This window comes from Enhydra lutris, unplaced genomic scaffold (assembly GCF_002288905.1).
Source record: "Enhydra lutris kenyoni isolate GAN:26980312 unplaced genomic scaffold, ASM228890v2 scaffoldscaffold1, whole genome shotgun sequence".
Lineage (NCBI taxonomy): Eukaryota > Metazoa > Chordata > Mammalia > Carnivora > Mustelidae > Enhydra > Enhydra lutris.
Genome location: NW_019154085.1, coordinates 31,968,964 through 31,993,018, shown reverse-complemented (window position 1 = coordinate 31,993,018; position 24,055 = coordinate 31,968,964). Strand labels below are relative to the sequence as shown.

General features: G+C 41.3%; 1 protein-coding gene across 2 annotated transcripts in view; it reads left to right on the top strand.

Moving 5' to 3' along the window:
• LOC111144177 (paired box 3) overlaps nt 1–23,846 on the top strand; it is a 97,683-nt gene extending 73,837 nt beyond the window's left edge. For both annotated transcript variants that reach the window (XM_022498375.1, XM_022498365.1), the window contains exons 6-9: nt 3,808–3,973; nt 5,245–5,459; nt 23,052–23,298; nt 23,812–23,846. In XM_022498375.1, coding sequence (XP_022354083.1) covers nt 3,808–3,973; nt 5,245–5,459; nt 23,052–23,298; nt 23,812–23,846 — 663 coding nt within the window. The remainder of the gene's footprint in view (nt 1–3,807; nt 3,974–5,244; nt 5,460–23,051; nt 23,299–23,811) is intronic.
• Nucleotides 23,847–24,055: the final 209 nt, after the last annotated feature.

Genomic DNA, 24,055 nt, shown 5'->3' with positions numbered 1-24,055 from the left:
TTTGAGAGTCTGAACACATTGGTTACTTTTTTGACCCAAGAAGAGAAAAAATGATGAAAACCTTATTTTTTTTTTGTGGGTCTTATCCTTTTCCCCTAGTTATCGTGATGTCATGAGGATCTTTCCATCGAAATTTTGCTTTGAAAATTTATTGGATATTATATTACTTCAGATTATTGGATATTATATTACTTCAGAAATGGGTCTGAAGATCATTCCCAAAAAGCATGAGTATAGCTTTGTGGAAGGGCTCTGCAAAGAGACAGACAAGTAGGGAGAGATCCAGGGGCAGATGAAAATGAACCAGGTTGCAGTTCATCAATTAAAGTTAAAAACTTGCTTTGTGGGAGGGTTATGACATCGTGTGATATATAGGCAATTATCAGTATTTAACTGTAGGTAATAGTAGTTATCGATCAACATCTGCCTCTTGCCCTACTTGTTAACCGTGTTAGTTGTAGTGTGGAAGGCCAGGTTATGTGTGGGGAGGGTGCGATTACATTGAATTATAGGTCCTAGAATTACATTTAAGAGGTGATAGTGAACTTTGTAAAACTTGCTCTTTCTGCCCTACTAGCTAAGACATTGGCAGAACACTCATATTCTCCTTTAGAACATCAAGGCCAGTTTGTTTCTGTGGCCATTGCTACTCTTTTAAAAACAAAGAGAAGTTTCTGGTAGTTGTAACAACTGAGTCATAATGCCTTCCACCCAGTTTAGATGAACTTTTTTGGTGTTATACACTCAAGCAGTTCATTTAGTAGACTATTATTGATTGTTAGGAATTAGTGAAACAATATTGAGTTATCAAAGACCTCTGGGTACTAAAGGGAATGCCTTTCAAGTAAAGACAGGGTCATAGCAGTATCCCAGGATCACTGTGCTTGGTAAGTTTAGATCGTTAAAACGGAGATTATTTCAAAGGCACCCTTTTCCTTTTAAAAACAGCAGATATGTCTTTTATCAGTTTCAAATTATAAAGGAGGCAAGGACCTCTTTCTGATTTGTGGCTTCAGTGCATGTATGTATGTATGTATGTATGTATGTATGTATGTATCTATCTTTAATGCTACTTTTGGCAGACACAGCTGGTTTTAGGAGATGCAGAAGACTGACAAAGGCAGGATGATAAAAAGTCTGCTTAAATGCCCAGCGACAGGAAGGAGAGTCCTCACTCCTCAGGAGTCTCTGGTTCTTTCAGGACTAAATAGCCCTCTGGATTTATTTAGCCTAAATTTAAACATCAGTTGAATTCCTTCCACTGGCAGACTCTTGAACCTCCTGCTGAAAGTTTGTTTTTTAGTAAAGATTTGTTTCCCAACTATTTCTCTTCAACTTTTCTTGTAGGCATAATAGATATTGTATTGTAAATGTGAGAACTTTCTACTGCAACTGCTGGTGGGTTTACTCAGTGTCTTCAGTATTTGGATCATTTTGGAAAAATGAGAAGAAAACCCCCAACACCTTACATCCCCAGTCTTTCGGATATTTGAAGCTATCTATAGAAAGTTATGATGTTTCCTCCAATCTATTACTTGACCAAAGACATGTCCGATATAAAAAAAATTGAGTTATGGAGGAGTGAGAATGATCTTGGATCAACAGTAGCTTGAGATCAATGAGGGTGATCAGGCAGAGCCATCCACTGGGTGGATCAAACCTGGTTTACTTATCTAAAGGTTACAGGAGGAAGTTGGCCCAAAGAGATTGGAGGCATGTTATTTAAACGATGGAAGTGTGAGCTCTGGGTTCTTCCTAAAGGATCTCACCAGTAGAATCGAGGCTAGTAAGTCTGAATGAGTGAAATCACATTGAAACTCTGGGAAATTCGATGCTCTTCCCAGCCAAAAGCAGGAGATGCCCTGGATATAGTTTGGTTGAGATCAGTGTCGGAGACCGCTACATTTGAGCTGGGGGTGATTTATTAATCTCAAGGTTTTTAATGTAAAATATGACCATGGTGTGTGATATAACACAGCACACTCAGGCACGGAAGTGGCCCCCATTTACTACCCTCCACCTCCTCATCCCAAAACAGCTTGTTCTAGACACTTGGGCGCGACCTGGTTACAGACGCTCAGATTCACAGTGAGCAAACACAGTTGCTGCAGACCTGAAATGGAGTGCTGGCTTGTTCATGGGTCTATTATCCCAGGTGGCAATTTATTAAGTTAAGTAAAACTCTAACTCAATTATGTATCAACATGGAAAAATATTGACTTACCTTCTTTTCCTGTTGGAAACTTAAAGAGTATTAAATGTTAGTATTTTGAGGAAGTTCAAACAGCTTTCTTTACCGGTATCATAGGATGTGCCTGGAGAAGACCAGACTCCTTTTCAGACAAGTGCTTGGGTGACTAGCAAAAGTTTAAGCAGATGCTTTGGTGAGGTATTTGTTAAACTGGGCTTTTTTGCTCCAAAAGGGAGAAATTCCTACCTCCACTCTTTCAAGAGTTTCCACGATTTCAGAAAAATTCAGTTAAGTTGTATAATTGTTAATTTTGTTCTATAAGGAAATCAAGTCTTACCTTTCCTTAGACAAGTTGGTCTCCTTCATTATCATCTCCATCTGGAGTGACCTTTTGTTGAAATCATATCTATACTCTAAAATGAGTTCAAACTCTCTGTCCACTCAAAACTTTCCCTGATTCTCTGCATTTCCAAATATGGAGCTTCTTCCTCTCGTGAGCTCTTATTTCGGTTTCCTTGAGGACTCTGTGAATTCCAGAGGATAAGCCTGAAGGTTACTGGGGTGCAAGGTTCATCCCTTTATCCTTCTGACTGCAAGCACGATGTTTTATTTTTATGAAGTTTTCAACGAACTTTCCATATAGGAATTAGGATACCTTTAATTGGTAGAAATACTGTATAATTTTGGGAGAAACATCATAAAAGCACTCTCTCAAATCCTCCAAAGTTCCACATTTAAGCCGCAGATGTAAAAACTGGGCAAGGAGATGGGGTCCGTTAAAAGCCTAATATCACAATTCCTTAACGTTTTAGATGTCCAGTTACATTTCTTACTCCCATTATCACCATTTCTCCCCAGCTCTCTACCAAAATACACCGGCTTTGAATTCTCCAAAGGCATTTTATTATATTATACCAATTTTTTCTGAATGTACCTCCGTACTCGGCACGGAGTATTATAGGTGCTTAAAGCTGTTGTTGGAAGAAATAATTAATTATTTAAGGGATCTTCTTAGATAAAATGCTTTCATTTCTTGACATACCTCTTTGGCATTTATTTCCATTAAGATCAGAGCAATGTCTCAACTTTGAAAAGGGATGGAACAATGTTTCCATTTCTCCTCCTGGTCAGTTTATAGGACGATATAGGAGCTATGCCTGTAATGACCATAGAAATGCAAAGATAGACTGATAAAAATATTAAATACAAAGTTAGTGTGATAGGCAAGATCCAGTTAGGACATAGGTCACGTACGGGTCGAGGAAGCTCATACACGCTCCCTACAGTGCTGTGATAGGTGAAGGCGAGTAGGTGTTGGTGATGGCGACCATGGGGAAGAGTTCCAGTGGCTTCCACTCCTGCTCAGCCATCCCTGCCCATGGTCATCCTGGGGCTTGTGGGGGCTCTGCAGGACCATGGAAGTTCCAGGAAGCCCCTTTCCTGACCTCTGACATTGAGCTCTCCTTTCTCTCCACAATATAACAGAAGATGGAGGGCTCTTGCATCTCTTTGCCCTGTCAGTCAGGGGCCTTTAATCTGTTTTAGCAAGAAAAATTCATTAAGAATGTACTATTATTTCATCAGTGAAATCCTCAAATTTTAAATTAAATCCATAGGTTTGGTTTAGCAACCGCCGTGCGAGATGGAGGAAGCAAGCTGGGGCCAATCAGCTGATGGCTTTCAACCACCTCATTCCGGGGGGGTTCCCTCCCACTGCCATGCCGACCCTGCCGACATACCAGCTGTCAGAGACGTCTTACCAGCCCACAGCTATTCCGCAAGGTACGGAGGGAGTCGAGGGGATAAAATAGAACTCCCCATTGCGTTCTCTGCTGCTGGGAGATCTTCCTCGATGCTGACATTGCTGTTGTTTGGGTGTTAATGACCTGATACCAGGCTGTCCTGGAGGTTTACCTGTCCCATTTCAGAAAGCTACATTGTTTGGTGACATAGTTGGATTGCCCTAGATGAGCTATGTTATAACACTCAGTATTTTATTTTATTTTTTAAAAGATTTTATTTATTTATTTGACAGAGAGAGAGAGAGAGAGATCACAAGTAGGCAGAGAGGCAGGCAGAGAGCGAGGGGGAAGCAGACTCCCTGCTGGGGCAGAGAGCCAGATGTGGGGTTCCATCCCAGGACTCTGAGATCATGACCTGAGCTGAAGGGAGAGGCTTAACCCACTGAGCCACCCAGGTGCCCCTTATTTTATTTTTTAAAATATTTTACTTATTTATTTAAGAGAGAGCAAGAATGAGTGGGGGAGGGGCAAAGGGAGAGGGAGAAGCAGGCCCCCCACAGCCCCAACATGGGGCTCCATCCCAGGACCCCAGGATCACAACCTGAGCTGAAGGCAGATGCTTAAATCCACTGAGCCACCCAGGAACCCCTGCTTCCATATTTTAAAACAAAACAAAACAATGAAACCAAACCAAACAACTTTCCTAAATAAATATGCCATTTGCTTTTTTTTGGTTAAAATTTTGCTTCTACCTTTGCACTCCTGTCAGCAGTTCACTGAAGTTCTGTGAGAGTTACTAACCACAGCAGCCTTAGAGCAAAGGTAAGCTTTGATCAGGTCGCTGTTGGACGGCGCAGAGAGGTGAATGGGTTCAGTGAGAAGACTGAATTCTCTGGGATTATGAAAGATAGTATTCCAGGCATTTCACATGAATATTTAGGTGCTTTGAAAGCGCGTTTGGTATGAAACGCGAGACTTGCGATTCTGACACTGGTTTGTTCTTAGGCTGATTCATAATATTTGCTACCAAAAATAGGTTCGTTCTCATTGTTCATGTGATTTCTGCATTCGTGTTCTGGGTGAGTCTGCCCTGAAAGTATATAAAGAAGTTACATCCTTGCACTTTGGTGCAGTGACGGGGCTCTATTTGGAATGAGTGGTTCTCTGTGCATGGTAAGAAACGCAGTTTCAAGTTCATCTTTGGTCTGAGCGACCGATACTCCTGGCGGCTCCAGGATGCGAACTTTGGCTCCGCGCTTTTCCTGCCAGCCTGCGAGGAGTGTTAAGAGCTGATAGTCTTCTTCATTGCAGCGGTGTCGGATCCCAGCAGCACCGTTCACAGACCTCAGCCGCTTCCTCCGAGCACCGTACACCAAAGCACTATTCCTTCGAACCCAGACAGCAGCTCTGCCTACTGCCTCCCCAGCACCCGGCATGGATTTTCCAGCTATACAGACAGCTTTGTGCCTCCGTCTGGGCCCTCCAACCCCATGAACCCCGCCATTGGCAATGGCCTTTCACCTCAGGTCAGTCCTGTGTTTCCAGACAGACGATTTGCTGTATCCCAGAAGCAAACAGTCAATTCCCCTAGGCGGTCATATAATGAATTGCCAAATTTAAACCATAATGTATTCTTTATACAAGCCACATGATTTCAGTTTTCTGGTTTCCTTTCTCTCCACCCTTCCTACGGGCTGTATCAAAAGTTGTAGCTTGGGCTTACAATCCAAGTGATTTTTAATGTAATCAGGGAGAGTCTGTGTTTATATCTCGTTGTCAAGGCACTGGTCCAGTCCACCCCCTAGTTCTGAGCTTTGGGTTAGAAGCTTAGACACATTTTTTGTTTGTTTGTTTGTTTGTTTAAAAAGGTAACTGATCAGCTGATCTGGTTGTGAACAAAAGCACCTAGTAGGAAAACACCAGCGCTTTATTAAAACAATTGGAGAGGAAGCAAGCAAGTTGTGTGGAGGGAGACCAGCTGATGATCCCGAACTCTGGGATAAATGAGTTATAAATGCACAAATTAGGAGAATTACTGCTACTTTGGGAATATATAGATACTTGAATGTTGTAATTGTTTTTCTAATTTGCATTGGACTATCAGCCTTTCTTTAGAGATCATATTAATAAATTGCCTTGATAATTGCATGTCAGAGGGTTGGATAAATTTCCTCCATGTGGCATCTGTCTGAGGTTGACATTATTAGCAGTTGTTTAAAGACAGATCGCTTGATTTTATTAGAGAGCTCTTGGCCCAGGTGGCGAGGATAGTTGCCCACTAAATTTGGAGAAATGTCACAACGGGGTTGCAATCTATAATTGCGATCAAGAATCTCTTCAGGGCCGAGAGGGAGAGTTTCAACAGCTTTATCTTTTCTTAACCCCCTTTTTCCTCTTGGTGGTTAGAAAAACAGAGAGAAGCTCAGAATGACAGAAATGAAAAGTGAAAAGACAATTATACTCAATTACACACTAATCACTGACTATCACCGCCGCCTAAGCACCAAGAGGGCATTCTAATAGGCAGAAAATGAGATTTTAATGGCACAAAGGGTGGCCAAAATAACGACTCCTATATCTTTGCCTTCTTCGTTTTCTTCAACTTGTGGTTTGCGTCTTGGGAGTGCAGGTCCTGGGCTCTGCACCACGGTGATAACTCTGAGCAGCTGAAAAGTTCAAAGCCGTCGGAGTTGAAAAGAATGAATAGCAAAGGCAATGAAATAAACATTTCTGCCTCGAGGCAAAAGTTCATAAATCCTTTTTTGTAACAGTCAATGTAATTAAGTTTCATAGATTCCTATAGCACATCCTGGGATAAGAAATAAGAGGTAGCTTTAAACCTTGGCTGAAAAATAACAACATGAAAAACAATAAACGTGCCTTCCTACAGGACTTTAATACATTTAATTTCCAAGTGCTGGCATGTGTGAATGGGATTTTGCATGAATATCATGGACTTATGTTAGTAGATTCCTCTTTAAAATGCCAGATTTATAGCATTTATATAGACTTATAGAAGCCTCCTCCACAGTTGAGAAGGCACATCAGAAGCAGTGATCTCTGCGGTTCTTAACATCAATTATTTGGGGCCGTAGCGGAACTTTTTTGAACACGACTGGGTTGTGAAAGTTTTCATAAAAAGTAAACTAACCCTAACCGCTTCTGCAAGGTGAGACCCAGGACACCCTTGGTTTTCTTTCGTGTTAATCAGAAAAGAAATAATGACATGGATCTGTATTCTCGAAGTAAAAGTCTTAGCTTCTTGTAAGTCTATGAGCTTGTATGTTATAATAACCGTATTCTATTTCATTCTATTCTATTCTATTAGTATTATGTAACTGGAGTTATTGGCACTTAATCTTGGAACTGTTCTTTGATTTTATGATCCCAGAGTTGGCAGTAGGGTGGGAATCATTCCAATATCAAGCAATGGAAAATTCCACAGGCAACCCTTCCTGTATTTCTTTATTATGCTCTTAAATATTAATTCCCTACTTATTACTCTGTACATATCCCGGATATTTTGCATTTCGATCCTATATTTCCTCCTGAAACCACCAGTAGGAATCCATGTTGTCTTTGTCCTTGCCGCATGCTCAGCGAGTTAGATAAGGGACAGACAGTATGATGAAGTTCCTCCTTGTTTCTTCCGAGGATTGCCTCTATTGAAGCAAGGGGGAGGGGACCAATCCTACTTTTGGTTGTCTGGTTTTATTTGGAATATCCTAAAGATAATTCAAAGATAGCCCACTCTGAACAGCCTGGTTTACCTCTTAACTAAAGAAGAGAGAAAAGAAAGGTCCTTCGGTCTTCCTGCTGATAAGATAGAAGGGCTTACGAATAGATTGGATTGTAGGATATTCAAAATGGGACTAGTCTTACCATTTCTCCTCTTCTTTTCCTCCTCCACTTCCTCTGCTTCTCTCTGGACATCTAATCTGCGGACGAGTCAGCTAGAAGCTCAGAGAGCTTGAGGCCTGCTGAAGACCACCAGGGGCTAGAGAGAGAATTGGGGCTGGAACCTGGGGCCCTTGGCTCAGAGTCTAGGATCGCCCCCATGAGAGTACGTGGTTGGGCAGAGAGGGAAGAGGTTTCATGAAAAATAGAGGCAGGGGGCTTTCATCACATCTTAAAACCATTTACTAGAGATGAGTTTTTAAAAGTTTTTGGTTCATGTTAAATGACATTCTTTTTGCTAATATGCTCTTTACATGCTTTTTGCTTTACACACTTTTCCTATTAACTTCCCTGATAATAAAGGTCCTGCATGGTTATTGTAGAAAATGGAAAAAAAAATTTTTAAAGTGTCTTCAGAGTAGAAAAAAGAAATTACCCTAGGCAACCTCTGTTAATATTTTTACATACTGCGTTCCAGCTCTTTTGGGTCTTACGCCTTTTTAAAAAATATAATGGAAATAATAGTGTATATAACTTTCCATGTTGCTTTCTATCTTAACATTTCAGCATTGGCCTTTCCCCACCAGCTCATTTACATGGAATTGGATTTAAAGGCTTTTGAATTGTTTCAATCAATTCATTGTAGGTCTTTTCAGTGGAGGCTGCTTTACCTGTTCAAAATAATGTGTGCATCGCGTTTGACTTTCTTCCTAGTGGTGCTGGCCATTCAGACTTGGATCGCATGAGACTTGTTTCTCTCTGTGTGCGAGTCCTAGTGTTGGTTTTCTCCTGGAGTCTCTGACATATCTCCTCCCTCAAGCCAGGATTCCTCTAGAGCTTGGAATCAGAGCCATCAGCCCGAGGGCATTTCTTAAATGCCCTGCTCAGTGCTTTTCTCAGGGAGGGTCTCAACTTCATGAGGGACAGGTGTGACACAGTGACACAGGAGGTCACACCCGTCCGGCTGGTCAGATTTGAGGAGCAACAGACTGACATGTATTTTGACAAAAGATCAGAATATTAACAAAATGTTTTAGAAACGTGGGCATCCTTCCTCAAACTCCTCTTGTTCCGAGGGAATCAGTAGCTGTATCTGAAGAATATGGCCATTTTTCTTGTGGAAAAACTTAGACCACTGCCGCACAGTGATCTAAATGGCAGGGTGAGCTGCTGGCCGACTTCAGAGCCAAAAATCTCTCTCTTCCAGTTGTTACTAATTCTCATATAAGCACAAATGATACATTTCACTTGCTGAGGAAGTGTAATGGCTTAGCGAGTCTTCCAGAGGTCTAGCACTGATATTTGACCTGATTTTCCTGCAGGCGTCGTCCAAAGGCTTCGCCAAGTGGAGGGGTTGACTTCACATTCTCCCAGAGACTGGATCTGTCGGGGAATCTGAGACAAGAGTCCCAGGGATGGGTGACAGAGGGGATGGGCTACGACCTCAGCCTTTTCTGCTGTCTCTGAATTGCATTTCATCTGAAACACATACCCCTTGTAAGAGATGGGTCTCTTTTTACTGAATGGCAAACACCTTCTGAGAAGACCATACAAGTCACTCTAGCGAGGGCTTTCTCCCGCAGTAGCAGCCTTCTTTGGAAAGGTTGTGTTGTCTTGGTGTGGGGACCGTACAGAAAGAACACAGAGAAATAGAGACCATGTATTTCCCCTCCAGACTCAGATGGCACGTTCCCAGCACCTTGTTGCACATGGAGGAGAGAGGAAGGAATGCTGACTTGGAATACAGAGCGCCAGGGAAATCCTACCATATGCTTAAGACATGAGACTAATTAACATTTGGCCCATGTTCTTCCAATTAACTCTCCTTTGCAGGAAACACTACCCTTACTGCCACCCGCCCCATCGCCATGTCCAGAACACACAGAACCAAACCCCCAAAATAAGGCCAATTAATTTAACAAACTTCTATCATTTCATGCCCCAGCCCCATCCCATGGCTATAATTGCCACAGTTTTTCGTGACGGTTTCTAATGATTTCTTGAGTGAAATACGGTATCATTGGGGTTGCATGGTTTCTAGAAAGCTTTTTTTTTTTTTTTTTTTTTTTTACTATTATGTTGTATACAAAAATGGGCCAACTTGGCTGCATTCAGGGTTCATCAACCATTGCAAATGATTCTTCAAATGTTTTGGGTTTGGTAAAACCTAAAACACATTTTGCCAAGCACTTTTCCTCCTTAATTTTTCAAACTGTGTATTTTAGGGAAAATTTGATCCATATGGTTTTGATTCATTTACTCTTATATCATTAACATTTTTTTTTCCTACGGAGCCATTTGATATCCAAGAAGCTTTCTGAGCCTTTCCTACGTTCATTTTAAGCATTTTCCTCCTTAAAGAGAGGAAGTCCTCATTGCAACCTCAGAGGCCGTAAATTTTGAGTACTCTCTCAATTCGGCAATGCTTAAAAATACATTTGGTATAAATCTGGATTATTATGAACACATTTTATGTTTAGAGCAGATGGGCAGATTTTCGTTTCTGGTTTATGAGTGAAACCAATGACAAAATAAGAAAATGGGCTTAAATTACCAAAAAAAAGTTTTGTTTTGAGGAACGTCTAACTGTTATTAATAAATCCCTATGGTAAGAGCTGTGCTCCGAGGCCTCATTTCAAATTTTTGTCCAGGTCTTGGATAAGCTGTAATTGAATAACCAGTACACCTGTCCAGTTTCATGAATAATCTACTGAGGAAAGAAAAAATTCTCATAAAGCCTTGTGTACCAGGCTTAAAAACACTTGAATATTTGTTTGCTGCTCAACACCTCAGGAACAAAGCGTAGGTCTGCACATCTCATCAAACCTGTGGACCACACATCTGTTCTGTCTGGTTGCGGGATCACGGCTTCGTGGGGATGGAATCATGGACCCAAGAAAGAGCAGGTAGATTGTCCTACTAATGAGATGGTGGTTAATGGTGGAGGACAACCGGGATCAACTTTTGTTCTTATCCCCATTTTACAAAAGAAAACCTTTAACTCAACCACCCATCCAGTCGCTTTTAAAGAATAATATTAAAATTGAGATTATTAGTGTGTAATGTATGTAAATTGGATATTTGGTGGGAGCCACGCTTATTAGGGCGCGTCTTCATTTCATGCATATATGTATTAGACCGTCGTGGTTCCATTTCAAATCAGATTTCAATTGCTCAGCACAGTTTCTTTTGACAAACATTTGTTAATCCAGACACTTATTAGGGAGAAGCATTTAAGTGTTAATATGTGTACACAAAACTCAAGACTGCTTTTGATTTTGCTTGTCATTTTTTGCACTACGGTATTCACAATGATCTTAGATTCCGTAGCTGCAAGGCATGATGATGGTTCTTTGTCCAGAGGAGGAATAAGGGTTTACTGCAGATCAGCCTGTGAAGTGGAGACAGTATCGTCATTAAGAATGGTTGTGATGGGTCCTTTTCGGTGGCGTAGAAGGAGAAATCTTTTTCACTGTGGCGTGGTAATTCCTTGACCTTTTCTTGTACTGTTGATCCATGGAAAAGTGGTAAGATTTACCCTGGTCAGGGGTGTGGAGGCGGCTCCTGTTTCAGGAGAGCTATTTCTCTGGCCGTTTTCGGGCACGCGTGCAGAAGCTGCTCGATGCCTGGCCATTCGTTTTGTCCTTTTCACACCCAGGTTGCAGGCTTGGCATCCTCGGCACTCCTTTATCATTGCAGAGAACCAGACAAGCAGGTGGCCGGCCACCACCAGCCCGTTTCCCAACAGAGGCACTTCCTTCCCTTGACACTTTCCAGAAATTCACCTGTGGAGGAAAAAAGGAATGATTTTGATTAAAGAGATTGGTTGGGTGTCAAACAAATCTCAGACAGAGAGACAGTCCATGCAAAAGTGGCAGCCCCTCCAAAGCTCCAGCCTTCTGTTTCATTTCTGAAGCAGCCCATGAGCTCAAAGCCAGGGCTGCAACCTCACGTGTTTACGAAGGCTCCAGGATGTTTATGATTATAAATGAGCCCATTTCAGCTACACCAGCATAACTATGGGCCATTTGCATGTTTCCATCCTGCCATGCTATGTTTTCGAGATGCTCTGCTCCACGCTGAAAACGTTGCTGCTAATCCATTTGTTGAATCGGTGCGGGCTGTAATTGACCCGGTACCTTTGGTTTTTCTCCGAAGGTTGTGGTTGCTCCCCTTAAAGAAGGGGAGGCAAGCCCTGGTTTTTGTCAGCTCTGGCCACAGCCTCTTGAGTTTGTTACAGATTGGGAGAATTTTGCAAGAAACAACGACTTGGCCCAAATCTCCTTTTTTTAAGGAAGGGAGGGAGCAGCGTCAATGACTGAATCTTACATCATCTTGCTGAAATGAGCCACAAGCAAACCTTTCTTGCTGAATTACATTTTTTGTGGGTCTGCTGTATTGATTTAAAGAGAAAGTCCATCAGCTACTTTCCCTCGTATGTTGGACAAATCAAAGGCAACAGCCTCATGGTTTTGGGGTCCATTTGAATTTTTGTAGCTATTGGGGGAGAAAAAATTGAGTGTGATTGCTAGGTCTATCACTAAACTACTAGAATAAAAAGTTTTTCTTTGTAGTCAGTAAAGCGCAGTAAAGCCGTGCTGGGTTCTACTGTGAGGCCAGTGGTCTGAATCAACCCTTTATGTGTGGTTGGAATGCGATGTAAAGCTTTTAATTTATTACTGCATTTGCAAAATGGCAATATCTACAGAAATCTGAATACTTGCATATTTATTCAATTAGGGGCTGAATGTGTGCTTTGTACTGCAGACTCAGAAGACTGGATTTACTCATTAGTTGTGTACTATTTTTTGTTTTCTTTTTTTAAAAGAAATCTGTTTCTGTGAAACAGTCTGGGTCTCATCAGAGGTGTGTATTTTTCAATGTACAGTATAATATTTAAAAATTACTCTTGACATTTAGCTAGAGTGCAGTGAACTAGACTTTCTGAGGTTGGTGATTGCGCTGTTCCCGCTGATCAACGAGAAAGATGGGCAGTTGTGAGCGCATTTTACAGACTCACAGGGTAGGAGTTCCAACTCGAAGGGAACATTTCCTACCTGGGACAGGACGGCAGCCCATCCTCAGCCCTGAAGAAATGAAGGAGGCAGGCATTATTTAAAGAAATAACTTATCCGCTTATCTCACAAAAAACTGAGGTCTCATTTTGTGCAGCTTGCATTAAAAAAATCTGATTAAACTTTGGATTTCAAAAGTGCCCGCAGGACTGAGGCTCTCTGTGTGTGACTCCACAGGAAAATTTCTAGTTCAGTGGCAATTCTGCCATGACTCTTGCAGGCAGAACTTTGTCTTTTAGCCTCTCTTGATGTCCGTTGGTGTGTTCGTACCTTGTGAAAACACGTACCACATACCACACTGTATTATATGATAATGTATCCATTCCCTCTTTACTATGAGCTTCTAGAGTGATAATAGGCTCCAATCATCTTGGAATACCCAAGAACCAAGCACTACCTCATCATAAAGCCTTGTTCCCCATAGTGGGCTCCTTGAAAGGTGGTTTGGGGTAAATGGATTCTGAATCAACCACTTGATAAATGTTACAAATTATATCCCCTTTTCTTTCAAAGTCCCAGGGCACATTAGCCTCCTAAAGGCTCTGACAAGTCTTGCAGTGTAGCAACATATTTGTTTCACTCCATGTTTTCTGATTTAACTATGGAGACCTTTCGTTGAGTTTTAAACTACCAAGTTTTGAGGAACATTTCCTAGGAAGTGCTGAATGAGAGAAAACACAGTTGGAGACCTGCTCATAATTTGTCCATGTCTAAAATGCTTCCCTTGATTTTTTTTTTTCATGAATGATTCTTCTTTTTATGTAATGTCCGATGTTACCTTTTCCTTCCACACCTTGTACCCCCCTCTGCAGAAAAACTTAGCAGGGAAAAGAGTAATTTTATTTTATTTTATTTTATTTTTATTTTTTTTTAAAGATTTTATTTATTTATTTGACAGAGAGAAATCACAAGTAGGCAGAGAGGCAGGCAGAGAGAGAGGAGGAAGCAGGCTCCCCGCTGAGCAGAGAGCCCGATGCGGGGCTTGAACCCAGGACCTGGGATCATGACCTGAGCCGAAGGCAGCGGCTTAACCCACTGAGCTACCCAGGCGCCCCGAAAAGAGTAATTTTAAAGAAGAAGCTGTGAACTGCTTAATAATGTTTAGACAGGCAGAGAAGGGCATAAAGAAAGGAAAGAGTTCCTGTTTAGTGACTTGATTGCAGTGTGGATGTAATTCATCAATCTAAAGAAGGAGCCTCAAGGTCAAAAGCACCAGATTTCAAAACTTACCCACAACTTGCTAGCTGTGTGTCTTCAGGAAAGTTGCTTAAACTCTCTTCACTTCTGTTTCATCTTCTTGTTAAAGGGGGAAGATAACAACAAAAAATTGTCCAGTAGAGCTTGGCTGAGAAACACAGTACTTTGGAAATTTGAAAATGCTTTTTCATGAAGCAGTAATATGAATGCAACAGGACTTTCACTACTGTTTACTCCAAAATAGCCTGTGAACCTCTGACCAAAAACAAAAACATTACGTTTGTCCTGCCAAAGACAAATGTGGAAACTGAGTGATATCAAAAGGATGGCAGTTTCTTGGTCGAGTGGAGTATTTTCAGTTGTTCTATTCAGACTTTTTTTTTAAAGATTGTATTTATTTGACAGACAGAAGTAGACAGAGAGGCAGGCAGATACAGAGGGGGAAGCAGGCACCCCGCTGAGCAGAGAGCCCAATGCGGGACTCAATCCCAGGACCCTGGAATCATGACCTGAGCCAAAGGCAGAGGCTTTAACCCACTGATCACCCAAGTGCCCCATATTCAGACATTTTAAAGAATATTGGTATCCATTCAGAATGCAGGAATTATAATGTGCCTGAGATACAGTAGTCCCCAGAAGTATGATATATACAACTTGGTTTTGTTTGAGAAATTCAGATTACAAATACATAAAAACTCACTACAGCAAGAATGAGCCAATGGTTCTTTATTCTATGGGGCTAGGAGTAGGGAAAGAACAGGGTTACGCTGATGGTTTCCTTTCCTTATTCTTTTTTTTTTTTTTTAAGATTTTATTTATTTACTTATTTGACAGAGATCACAAGTAGGCAGAGAGGCAGGCAGAGAGAGAGAGAGGAGGAAGCAGGCTCCCCGCTGAGCAGAGAGTCCGATGTGGGGCTCGATCCCAGGACCCTGGGACCATGACCCGAGCCGAAGGCAGAGGCTTTAACCCACTGAGCCACCCAGGCGCCCCTCCTTTCCTTATTCTTATTTGGACTTACTGTAATACAATATTGACATGGGCACATTTTAAAATATCTACAGCTTCATAGTACTGGATACATCAAAGGTAAGCGAATCCGACAAATGCTAAGCTTCCCTCTTCAGTGAAGAGTAGAGGTAGCTAAGACAACAGGTACAGTGGAAAGGTCTTAGAAAGTAAGGGACAATCTGACCAAACAACTTTGAGTTATCAGTTGGGGAATATTCTTTTAATCACTAAATTACAAAGACACTACTTTGTCAAGACCTGTAGGAGCAGATGTGGTTTCTGTAGCTTAAAAACTCTATAAGTGGTTTCACTGTGGGCTCTAGGTGTTTCCAGCATAAACATCAGTTTCCTGTGCGATAGGAGACACAGCCGCTGCCCAATTTGTGATCAAGGACATAAATAAATTTGCAGGCAGAAAAGCAACACGACATCTTTATTGGCTCAGTGTCCCTGGAATTGGGTAAGGGAGAGAATCGAGGTACCCAGGATCTTAGCTTAGTGGGGTAATAGCTTCTGGTTCTTGGAAGACTGTATTCTCAGACATCCCGTCTCTGTAGAGTTACTACAAATTTCCATGCATCTTGGATGGATGCTTGTTCTGCCTTACCACAAAGCCTGTGAAACAGGCCAGAACACATTTCCTGGAGGATATATTCATTCTTAGACTTTTGCAAGGCTGTCCTCTGCTTTCCCGTGGTTAATGGAAATAGCCTTTTCGACATCTACTCGTTAAATTAGTATCACTTGGTCTTAATCACTTGATGTCTTCCTCTACCCTGAGAACATACCTTCTTTCCCATGAAGAGAAGGACAGGTAAGCTTCTCTTCTGTAACCTTAAGCATTTGTAGATGGCATCTTATGACCTTGACTTTGGCAGCCATGGAAATATTTGCCTACCTCACACCTGGCCTGGAAGAAAGAAGAGATTTCCTTGTTGCGATGGGCCGCTGTTGTCCTCCCTTAGTAGGCTGGAGTGTCTGTCCTTGGTGTTGGTAGAATGTTGGCTGAAGGGAAAATTTCAGGGGCAAGAGAATACAGCGTTGCCCAACATCTTTTGTTTCAAAGGGGCGGAGTTTAGCCCTTCTTTCTGAAAGCCAACGTGGACTTTTAATTTATTATAAGCTTGTGTGTGTGTGTGCGTGAATCTTAGACAGAGTTGGGCAGTTAAGGGGCTGCATTATGAGTGGTCACGCGACAGTGACTCAACGCCACCGTTCCCTGAATGCAGGTTTCCCGTTTGGGCAATCAGCGACGAAGTTTTAATCCATTTCCCTGAAGTACTGTGGGATGCCCAAGTGTAAAGCTTTTCCCTTTCTAGATTTGGAATCCCAGGTCCCAGAGGGTCAATTAATATTTAGCAAACATGTCCCGAAGTCGTCATGAAATTAAAGCAAGATATATGTTTGATTTTCCACAGTCACGTGTTCAGACAGGTTTTTGAAGTGGTGATTGGTTTGAGTGCTTACCTTTTGGAGGACTGCTGGGGTGGTGGAAAGAGTTAACAGCAGGTAATGCCATTCCTCCCAGAGAGAGTTTGAGACTCTCTGTGTTAAGTGATGAATGAGGGTATCTGACCCACATCTGTTTTACATTAGAATGGAACATTGCCCTGACATCGTTAGGAGCATTTGTCAAGATTCCCTGGACAGAGCTTCTGTAAATTACATGCTGCAAATGTGTCAGGGTCAGATAAGAGGATATCATTAACTCCCTCAAGTTTACTCAAGGCTCTGTCAGTCCATCTCAATATGCTAACAGCCAACGGTTTTCCTTGAGCCATTTTGTTGTATTTTTCATTCATAGAAGAAGAAAAGTGGATGCTCTACCCCTCCACCCCCAATATTGCACATGTTCTTTTCTCATAAATCATATTAATTGTAGACATGGTCACAAAGCATATTAAATGCAGGCATGCGTAAATGAATTAAAACATATGAGAATTTTATTATGACCCATGGTGGGTCTAACAGTCAAATACCAACTGGCACCTTTTTCATTTGGGTGGAATAAGTTCTTTCTTAATGGGCTATATTTTATTGATAATAGATGGACAGGATCATCATTGGCTAGAAGTAAACAAGATGTATGTGTGTGTGTATGTGTGTGTGCATGTGTGTGTATATGTCATTATTGCAAGCCATTTCTATGCTGAGTCTTTGCCTGGATTTATGTTTTAGTCAGCAGTGCCTAAAGAATATTGCTGTCAGTTTAACAGCTTAGCACTATTGAGAAATAGGTACTCTAAAGAATTGAGGAAATAGAAGTTATTCTGTGATTGGTCATAGGGCTGGAGATTAAATCGCATCTGTCACCCAGAGTTGATCTGAAACAGTACTGACTATGTTCTTTACAAATAAAACTTAGAAGCCCCCGTAGCATATGCGCCGCACTTGTCTGGCACTCGTACTCTTGAATCATGCATTAAACATAGCTACTTGCAAAATGTAAGCTAAAGAGTGAAATAAAAGAATACGGATGTGTTTAGCTGGACATTTTACAAACACTGGTTTTCTATCTGGTTAGGTAAAGAAAGGTCAGGCATGCCCTTCCCATAACTGTGGGTGTGGGTGAGAAGGTCACCATACTTACCTTAAAGAAACTTCTGTCCTCAGGCAACTTCCCTCTTATAGCTTTTAAACAGACAGGGCCAAAAATCTAATTATTTAGATTCTAATCAACTGCAGGATCATTCCTAAGGCATTTGAATCTGAAGGCAACGTTCTGGTTCTCCGTTGTTCAAATTTAGGCTTTTCCAGACTCCAAGATACAGTCACTGAAATTTAACCATCAGACAGACGATTCCTGCAGCATCTGTGTTAGCAAAACAAAAAATAAAACAAAACAAAAAACAACAAAAACCCCGCAAAACAAAACCGAAAACCAAAAACCAAAACCATTTAGACATTCGAGTATTTTTGTTTGGTTTTGAAAATACATTATCCAAGTTAAAAATACATGCAGTCAGTATATATAGTTTTGGAGGTGAAGGTAGAAGCTTAAAAAAAAAAAAGCACAACAAACCCTTTATATCATACATAGCTTTATTTCACAGCCATGTTTTCTAAAACATACAGAAATGTATATCATTGAATGTTAAATCACAGGAACGTCTGATGACTTAAGAACAAAAAAGAAAGTAAAGACATGAATTGGGATACCTACTAAGGAAAAAAGAAGCACCAAGATGTACACTATAATTTGCCAAATCGTTTGAGATTTCTGGTGAGCTGATGGCAAAACCATAACACTTAGGCTAAGACAAATATTTTCCAGACTCATTGGTTTAAACATAAATCTTCATTTGGCCCATAATTTTTGTCTTTTATATTTAATCTCCCAATAGGAAAATTAATTCAAGAGAAATATGGCATGAAGCAATTGTAATGAATTTTTTTCCCCCTGAACCATATAATCTTCCAATCAAGATATAAACGACCTATTTGGAATTCTGAAACTTGAGAATGACCTTAAAGAGATCTTTCGAAAATGTCTCTAATAATTCGAAGGACGGAAGGATCAGCGCACGTGTTGGTGTTGGCACACGGTTCCAAGGCTTTAGATTTTTTAAAAAGGTTACCCATAAAGCAATTTAGAAACAGTGTCTGGGAAGTGTTTTTGGAGGTAGTGATTTGGAAAGACGCTGAATAGTGGTTTTTTCAGATGCCTTACCTAGGAGTTGTACTCAGTGTGAAATCTTCCTCCTACACCCATTCCCAGTGGGACAGAACAGAGATCTTCATTACAGGAAAATTCTTCCTGGTCATTGCATCTCCTGGACTGATTATTTGGCATTTAGTAAGAGTGTGGTCGGTGTTCTGTAGACAGAAATCATTAGCCCCGAGTTTATTTTTCTTTGAAATTGTTTGTGAAAACCAGGCAGTTATGGTTCCCTCAATGCCCCCCTCCCCCCCCAAAATGCCAGTCTGTTGTAGAAACAGCTTACTAATGGTTTATGAGGGGGGAAACATACCCCATTTTGCAACAAATGAAGATTTTATTGTAGGCTTTGAGTGACAGATTGCTGTAGGAAAAGCATGTATAAAAGAAATTGGGACAATATTCTTAGAAAGAAAATATGACTGGAAGACATTCCATAACCATATTGGGGGAGTTCTAAGAAGTTCGTTTACAACCTCTTTGTGTAGCAAAAAGAAATTTCCATAGTTTCCCTTGAACCACATGAAATACAAAATAGCTTTTAAAGAAATGTACATAAAAGTGTAATGGGACTCTTCCATAGAGACTTGAGGTTTTAAATTATGTTAGGGGAAAGTAATCCGTTTTATATTGATATATTTGCTATTTTATTTTCCAACGCAGATTTCCTTTTCATTTTTTAAATTAGAAGTATTAAAAAGATGTATTCTCAAGTTTTCTCCATGTGAAACATTGGAATAAATCACGTTAGTTTCTAATTATTTGTTAATTTCCATTTCGGGAAATTAGGAAACTATTAGTGTAGGAAAATATTAGTGCCTCTTTCCCATCCTTATATAATCTTGAGAAAGAAATCAAAGGACAATATGTGACCACCACAGTGGACATAAGAACTTGTGGGAGAATGTCTGTCTCTTGGGCTCTATCGAGGAAATCAAAGGGAGCAAAGTTGGTTGGTCCTTGGTCTTTTTCGGTTTTCATGTTAGCCACTGCAGGTACTGGGCTGCTGAGCTAAGGGCTCTTGCTCAGGTGGAAACTGTCACTGGCTTTTTGTGTGGGGTACGGGGAATACTGAAAGGAAGACCCCAAAGGGATTCCTCCTGTTCCATTTGCTCAGCAGCCATCCCTCCTCATTGGGTCATGCTCTGCGATGTCTTCAGGACAATGTGTCCTGGAACCTTAAGGGACTATCTTTCTTTTTGCCCTGGAATCTGACTCTGGCAAATCCTACTGCATCTTCTCCATCCTCCTGGAGATATATTTCTAGGTCTTAGATTTAAATCTTGTTCTCAAGTATTTTCTAATTCAGCAACCTCACAAAGTTGTGCCATGAATCATCAGCTGAATTTGGCTTGGAGGAAGGACTCATTTCTTCTCTTTAAGGATCTTCATGGTTTTCTCCCAGGGACAAAATTATTACTTCTTTCAAGTTAATGCAAACAAGAAATATATGGCAGAGGATTAAAAAAATACATTTATCACAAAAATGTACATGTAGCTCATGAGAGAGTGTGCATGTTTTGAATAACAGTTGTTCTTGCTCTTCAACGATAATTGTGTATCGAATATTCCATTTCTCCCTTAAAAGAATATAACATTAACTAGATTTCAAGTAAGTATTTTCAGGAAGGGTGCTATTAATTTAAATATAATTCCATTTTATCCAGTTCCATTGGCCTTTTTTTCTTTTTGGGATTAATAGAATTACCAAATTGCTTTTGCTAAGTGTTTGTTTTTACTTAGCATGGATTACAATAAAATATTTGTGCCCAGGTCATTATCCCCCCTCTCACTGCCACGGTCACATTTGTCATATTTTTATTTCCCCCATCCATTCTTGTTCATCAGGCCAGTACACAAAGAGATAGCCCTGATTTGAAAGGGTAGGCTTGGTACTGAACAACCTCTATTTTAGATCCTTTTCTTCTAGTAAGACATGCCTGCATAATTTGGCTGAAATAAAATATTTAACACATGAGTACATCAGAAACATTTAAAAAAAATTTCCAGATATATGTACTATAAAATCATCTATACAAACTCAAAGGCAAGAAAAGAAAACAAACAAACATGGAGGTGGAAGAACATTCATGAAATAATTTAAATGCATTCTGGTTTATGTTCAAGGTTCTTAAATAAGAAAATGAAGTAATTAACTTACTATAAACAGTGTGGGGGGGCCCATTAGAGCCCCACGTCCTGATGACTGCCCGCCCTCCTAGAACTCCAAGAATCTACAGGCTCTTTGTTTTGTGACTCTCACTTTTCCCAAATCCCCAGTAAAATAAAATGACACTCTGTCACACATGATTATTTTTTTTTTAGAATATAAGTAGTTTTTAAGGCTTTTAAAAAAGCGATTTCACCACACCACATAACTCAAGAAAATTTAGATTCCCTAGAACATCTTTAAAAGTTTGGGTATTGCCGTCTTGCTTTCTACCCTCCCCCCAATAGCCCCCCTCCCCCGCCCCGGCTTCCCACATGCTCACACATACAACTCAAACGAAAAGGCAGGCGAGAAAACACAGAATAGCTCTTCAGGGGAAAGGTGGGGGAAACTGGTACCTTGTTAAAATAGAGAAAGAAAGGGTCCCCTATAGAAACTGGTTAAGCAGATCTGCCCCCACTTTTCTTGGTTGGGGCTAATTGAACATACATCAGTTTAAAGCTGCATTTCAAGAAGATTTGGTTTAGATGGGAGCGTTTGATTTTGGAATCTAATTTAAGATGTCTTTTCCGGGATGCAAGACTAGTCCCTCTCTCCCACCTTGCTGGGAGCCCTCCATCCAGGATTCTGTGGCCTGAATTGCCTCGGTAGACCGCGTGAGGCCAGAGTCACGGCTCGGGGCTCACTGCTACCCTCTCCTCTTGCTCTTATTTGTAACTTTAACCCCTATATGCTTCAAACTCCCTCAAAAGCAGCAGGAAGATGCTGGCCACGTGTGCGGATATGGGCCCCCCCATCCCCCCCCACGCTGAAATACTTGATCAACAGGCTCTTCACAGAGTACCTGATTTCTTCTGCATTTGTTTCTTGACTCCTGACGCTGAATGGTTCGAAGTTGAGAAGAGTCACTCCCATTCTCCAGTGGCAGTTTTCCAGCTGCCAAATTAATTAGCCACTTAACTTCCATCTCCAGGAGGTGTAAGGGTCAGTGAGCTTGAGTTTGCGAAACACTTCCCTGCGATCTGAAAGTTGTTCTGTTAATCACAAGGTGGTTGTGGTTTTGTTTTGTTTTGTTTTGTTTTTTTGTTTTTTAAGTTCTCTCGCTCCCCAGGGTTCTTTACAAAATTGAACAGAGTTTTTAGAACGTGCTTGCATTTCAGGTTTTTCTTTCCTTTTAACACCTTCTTATATATGAAATGTTTAGATAAGAAATGAAAAGGCAGGGAATGGAGGCAGTTACTTGGAAAATTGTTCACCACTCCTTCCTTCCTTCCTTCCTCCCTTCTCCCTTCCCTTCCCTGCCCTTCTCTGCCCTTCCCTTCCTTCCTCCCACCTTTCTTCCTTCTTTTCCTCTGTCCATCCTTCCCTCCCTCCCTCCCTTCCTCCCTTCCCTTCTTCCCTTCCTTCCCCCCTCCCTCCCTCCTTCCTTCCTTCAGTACTTAGTATGTGTCAAGTACGAAGGTAGGTGCTAGGAATATAAAGGTGAGTAGGTTATTGACCTCAAAACTCTCACAATTCAAAGTGGGAGGGATGAGGAAAGCACTCAGGAGCATCAGGGAGGGAGTAACTATCTCTGATTACTTAAGAATGGCCAAGATAGGGAGAGGAACTTTCTTGGAGGGAACACTCCGAGAATAGACATAAGTATCTTAAAATACACAAAAAGAACTTCATTTTAATCCATTGAATTTTAAAAAAATACATAAGTGAATGTCTGTTTAAAATCACATGTGGAACTTCCAGCTGTAATGTATGATTAGCCATTGTTCTATATGAGCAGATATAATTTCTCCTTCCATCCTTCTGTCCTTCCTTCCTTTTCCCTCCTTTGAGATCCTAGTCCCATTTTATCTCTAGAAGCTTGGTGAGGCTCTCTTTCGACCTCTTTTCCTTTTCCCTCCCCGCCTTTCCTTTTTCTGAAGCCGTAGTCAGATGTTATCACTGGGCATGGTGCGGGGCTGTGTCCCTTGGCGTTGTGGTCAGTGTCTTCTGTCCCAGCAGATTTCCGAAGAAATAAAAATGGGACTTTCCCAGTTATCCTTTCAGCTCTCAGCTATGATCTGATCCTCTCTGCATTCTTACTTCCTCCCAATCTGCCTGTTTATTTTAGGTAATGGGACTCCTGACCAACCACGGTGGCGTACCCCATCAGCCCCAGACCGATTATGCTCTCTCCCCTCTCACCGGGGGCCTGGAACCTACCACCACGGTGTCGGCCAGCTGCAGTCAGAGACTAGACCATATGAAGAGCTTGGACAGTCTGCCAACATCTCAGTCCTACTGTCCACCCACCTATAGCACCACGGGCTACAGTATGGACCCTGTCACAGGCTACCAATATGGGCAGTATGGACAAAGTAAGCCTTGGTCTCTCTGGGGCTAATTACTCCTGACAGGATGAAAAATCTCTACCCTTCCTTAAGAAAGGGGCGGCGACGGTGGCGGTGGCGGCGGAGGCAGCGTGATTAGGCCTGACATCCCAGTATCCATTTTTGGCAAAGCCCACCGACTGTTCCAGCAAGGGCTCTCTTGTATCGTTATTTTCTTAAGTGATGTCAACAACATCTTGCGGTTATTAATTGCCGCGACGTGAAGGCTGATTGCCACTAGGTGAAACACGAGGGTTGGCCGAAATGAAATAACCCCTGGCATTAGAAACACATGTTCTTAATGAGGTCTGCTCAAGGATCATATGGGGTATAATCCCAAGGACACAGACTTGTGTCAAACTTGTCTCCGGAATAAAAATATTAGTCTCGATCCTTTGATACCGTGGTATTAAATATGACATTGTCAGCGTGTAGCTGATTTTGCCCCTTGCTGTGAATTGTCCCAGCATGACCTAAAAAGCTACGTGTGTTTCCTTACAGGTGCCTTTCATTATCTCAAGCCAGATATCGCATAAGTGAACTGTCCACTTGGAGCTAAAACTGGCCCTGTTTCCGGTCTCCACAGCCTATACATGAAGAATCCTTTCAGAAAAAAAAAAAAATCACCTTTTTGGGGGGCAGTCTCGCCAGGACATGAAGAAGAGTGATTGATTTTTTTTTTTTCTCCAGTAGTTGGTTTCAAATTCTTTTGAACATATTGGACAAAAGCAGTGGAAGAAAGGAA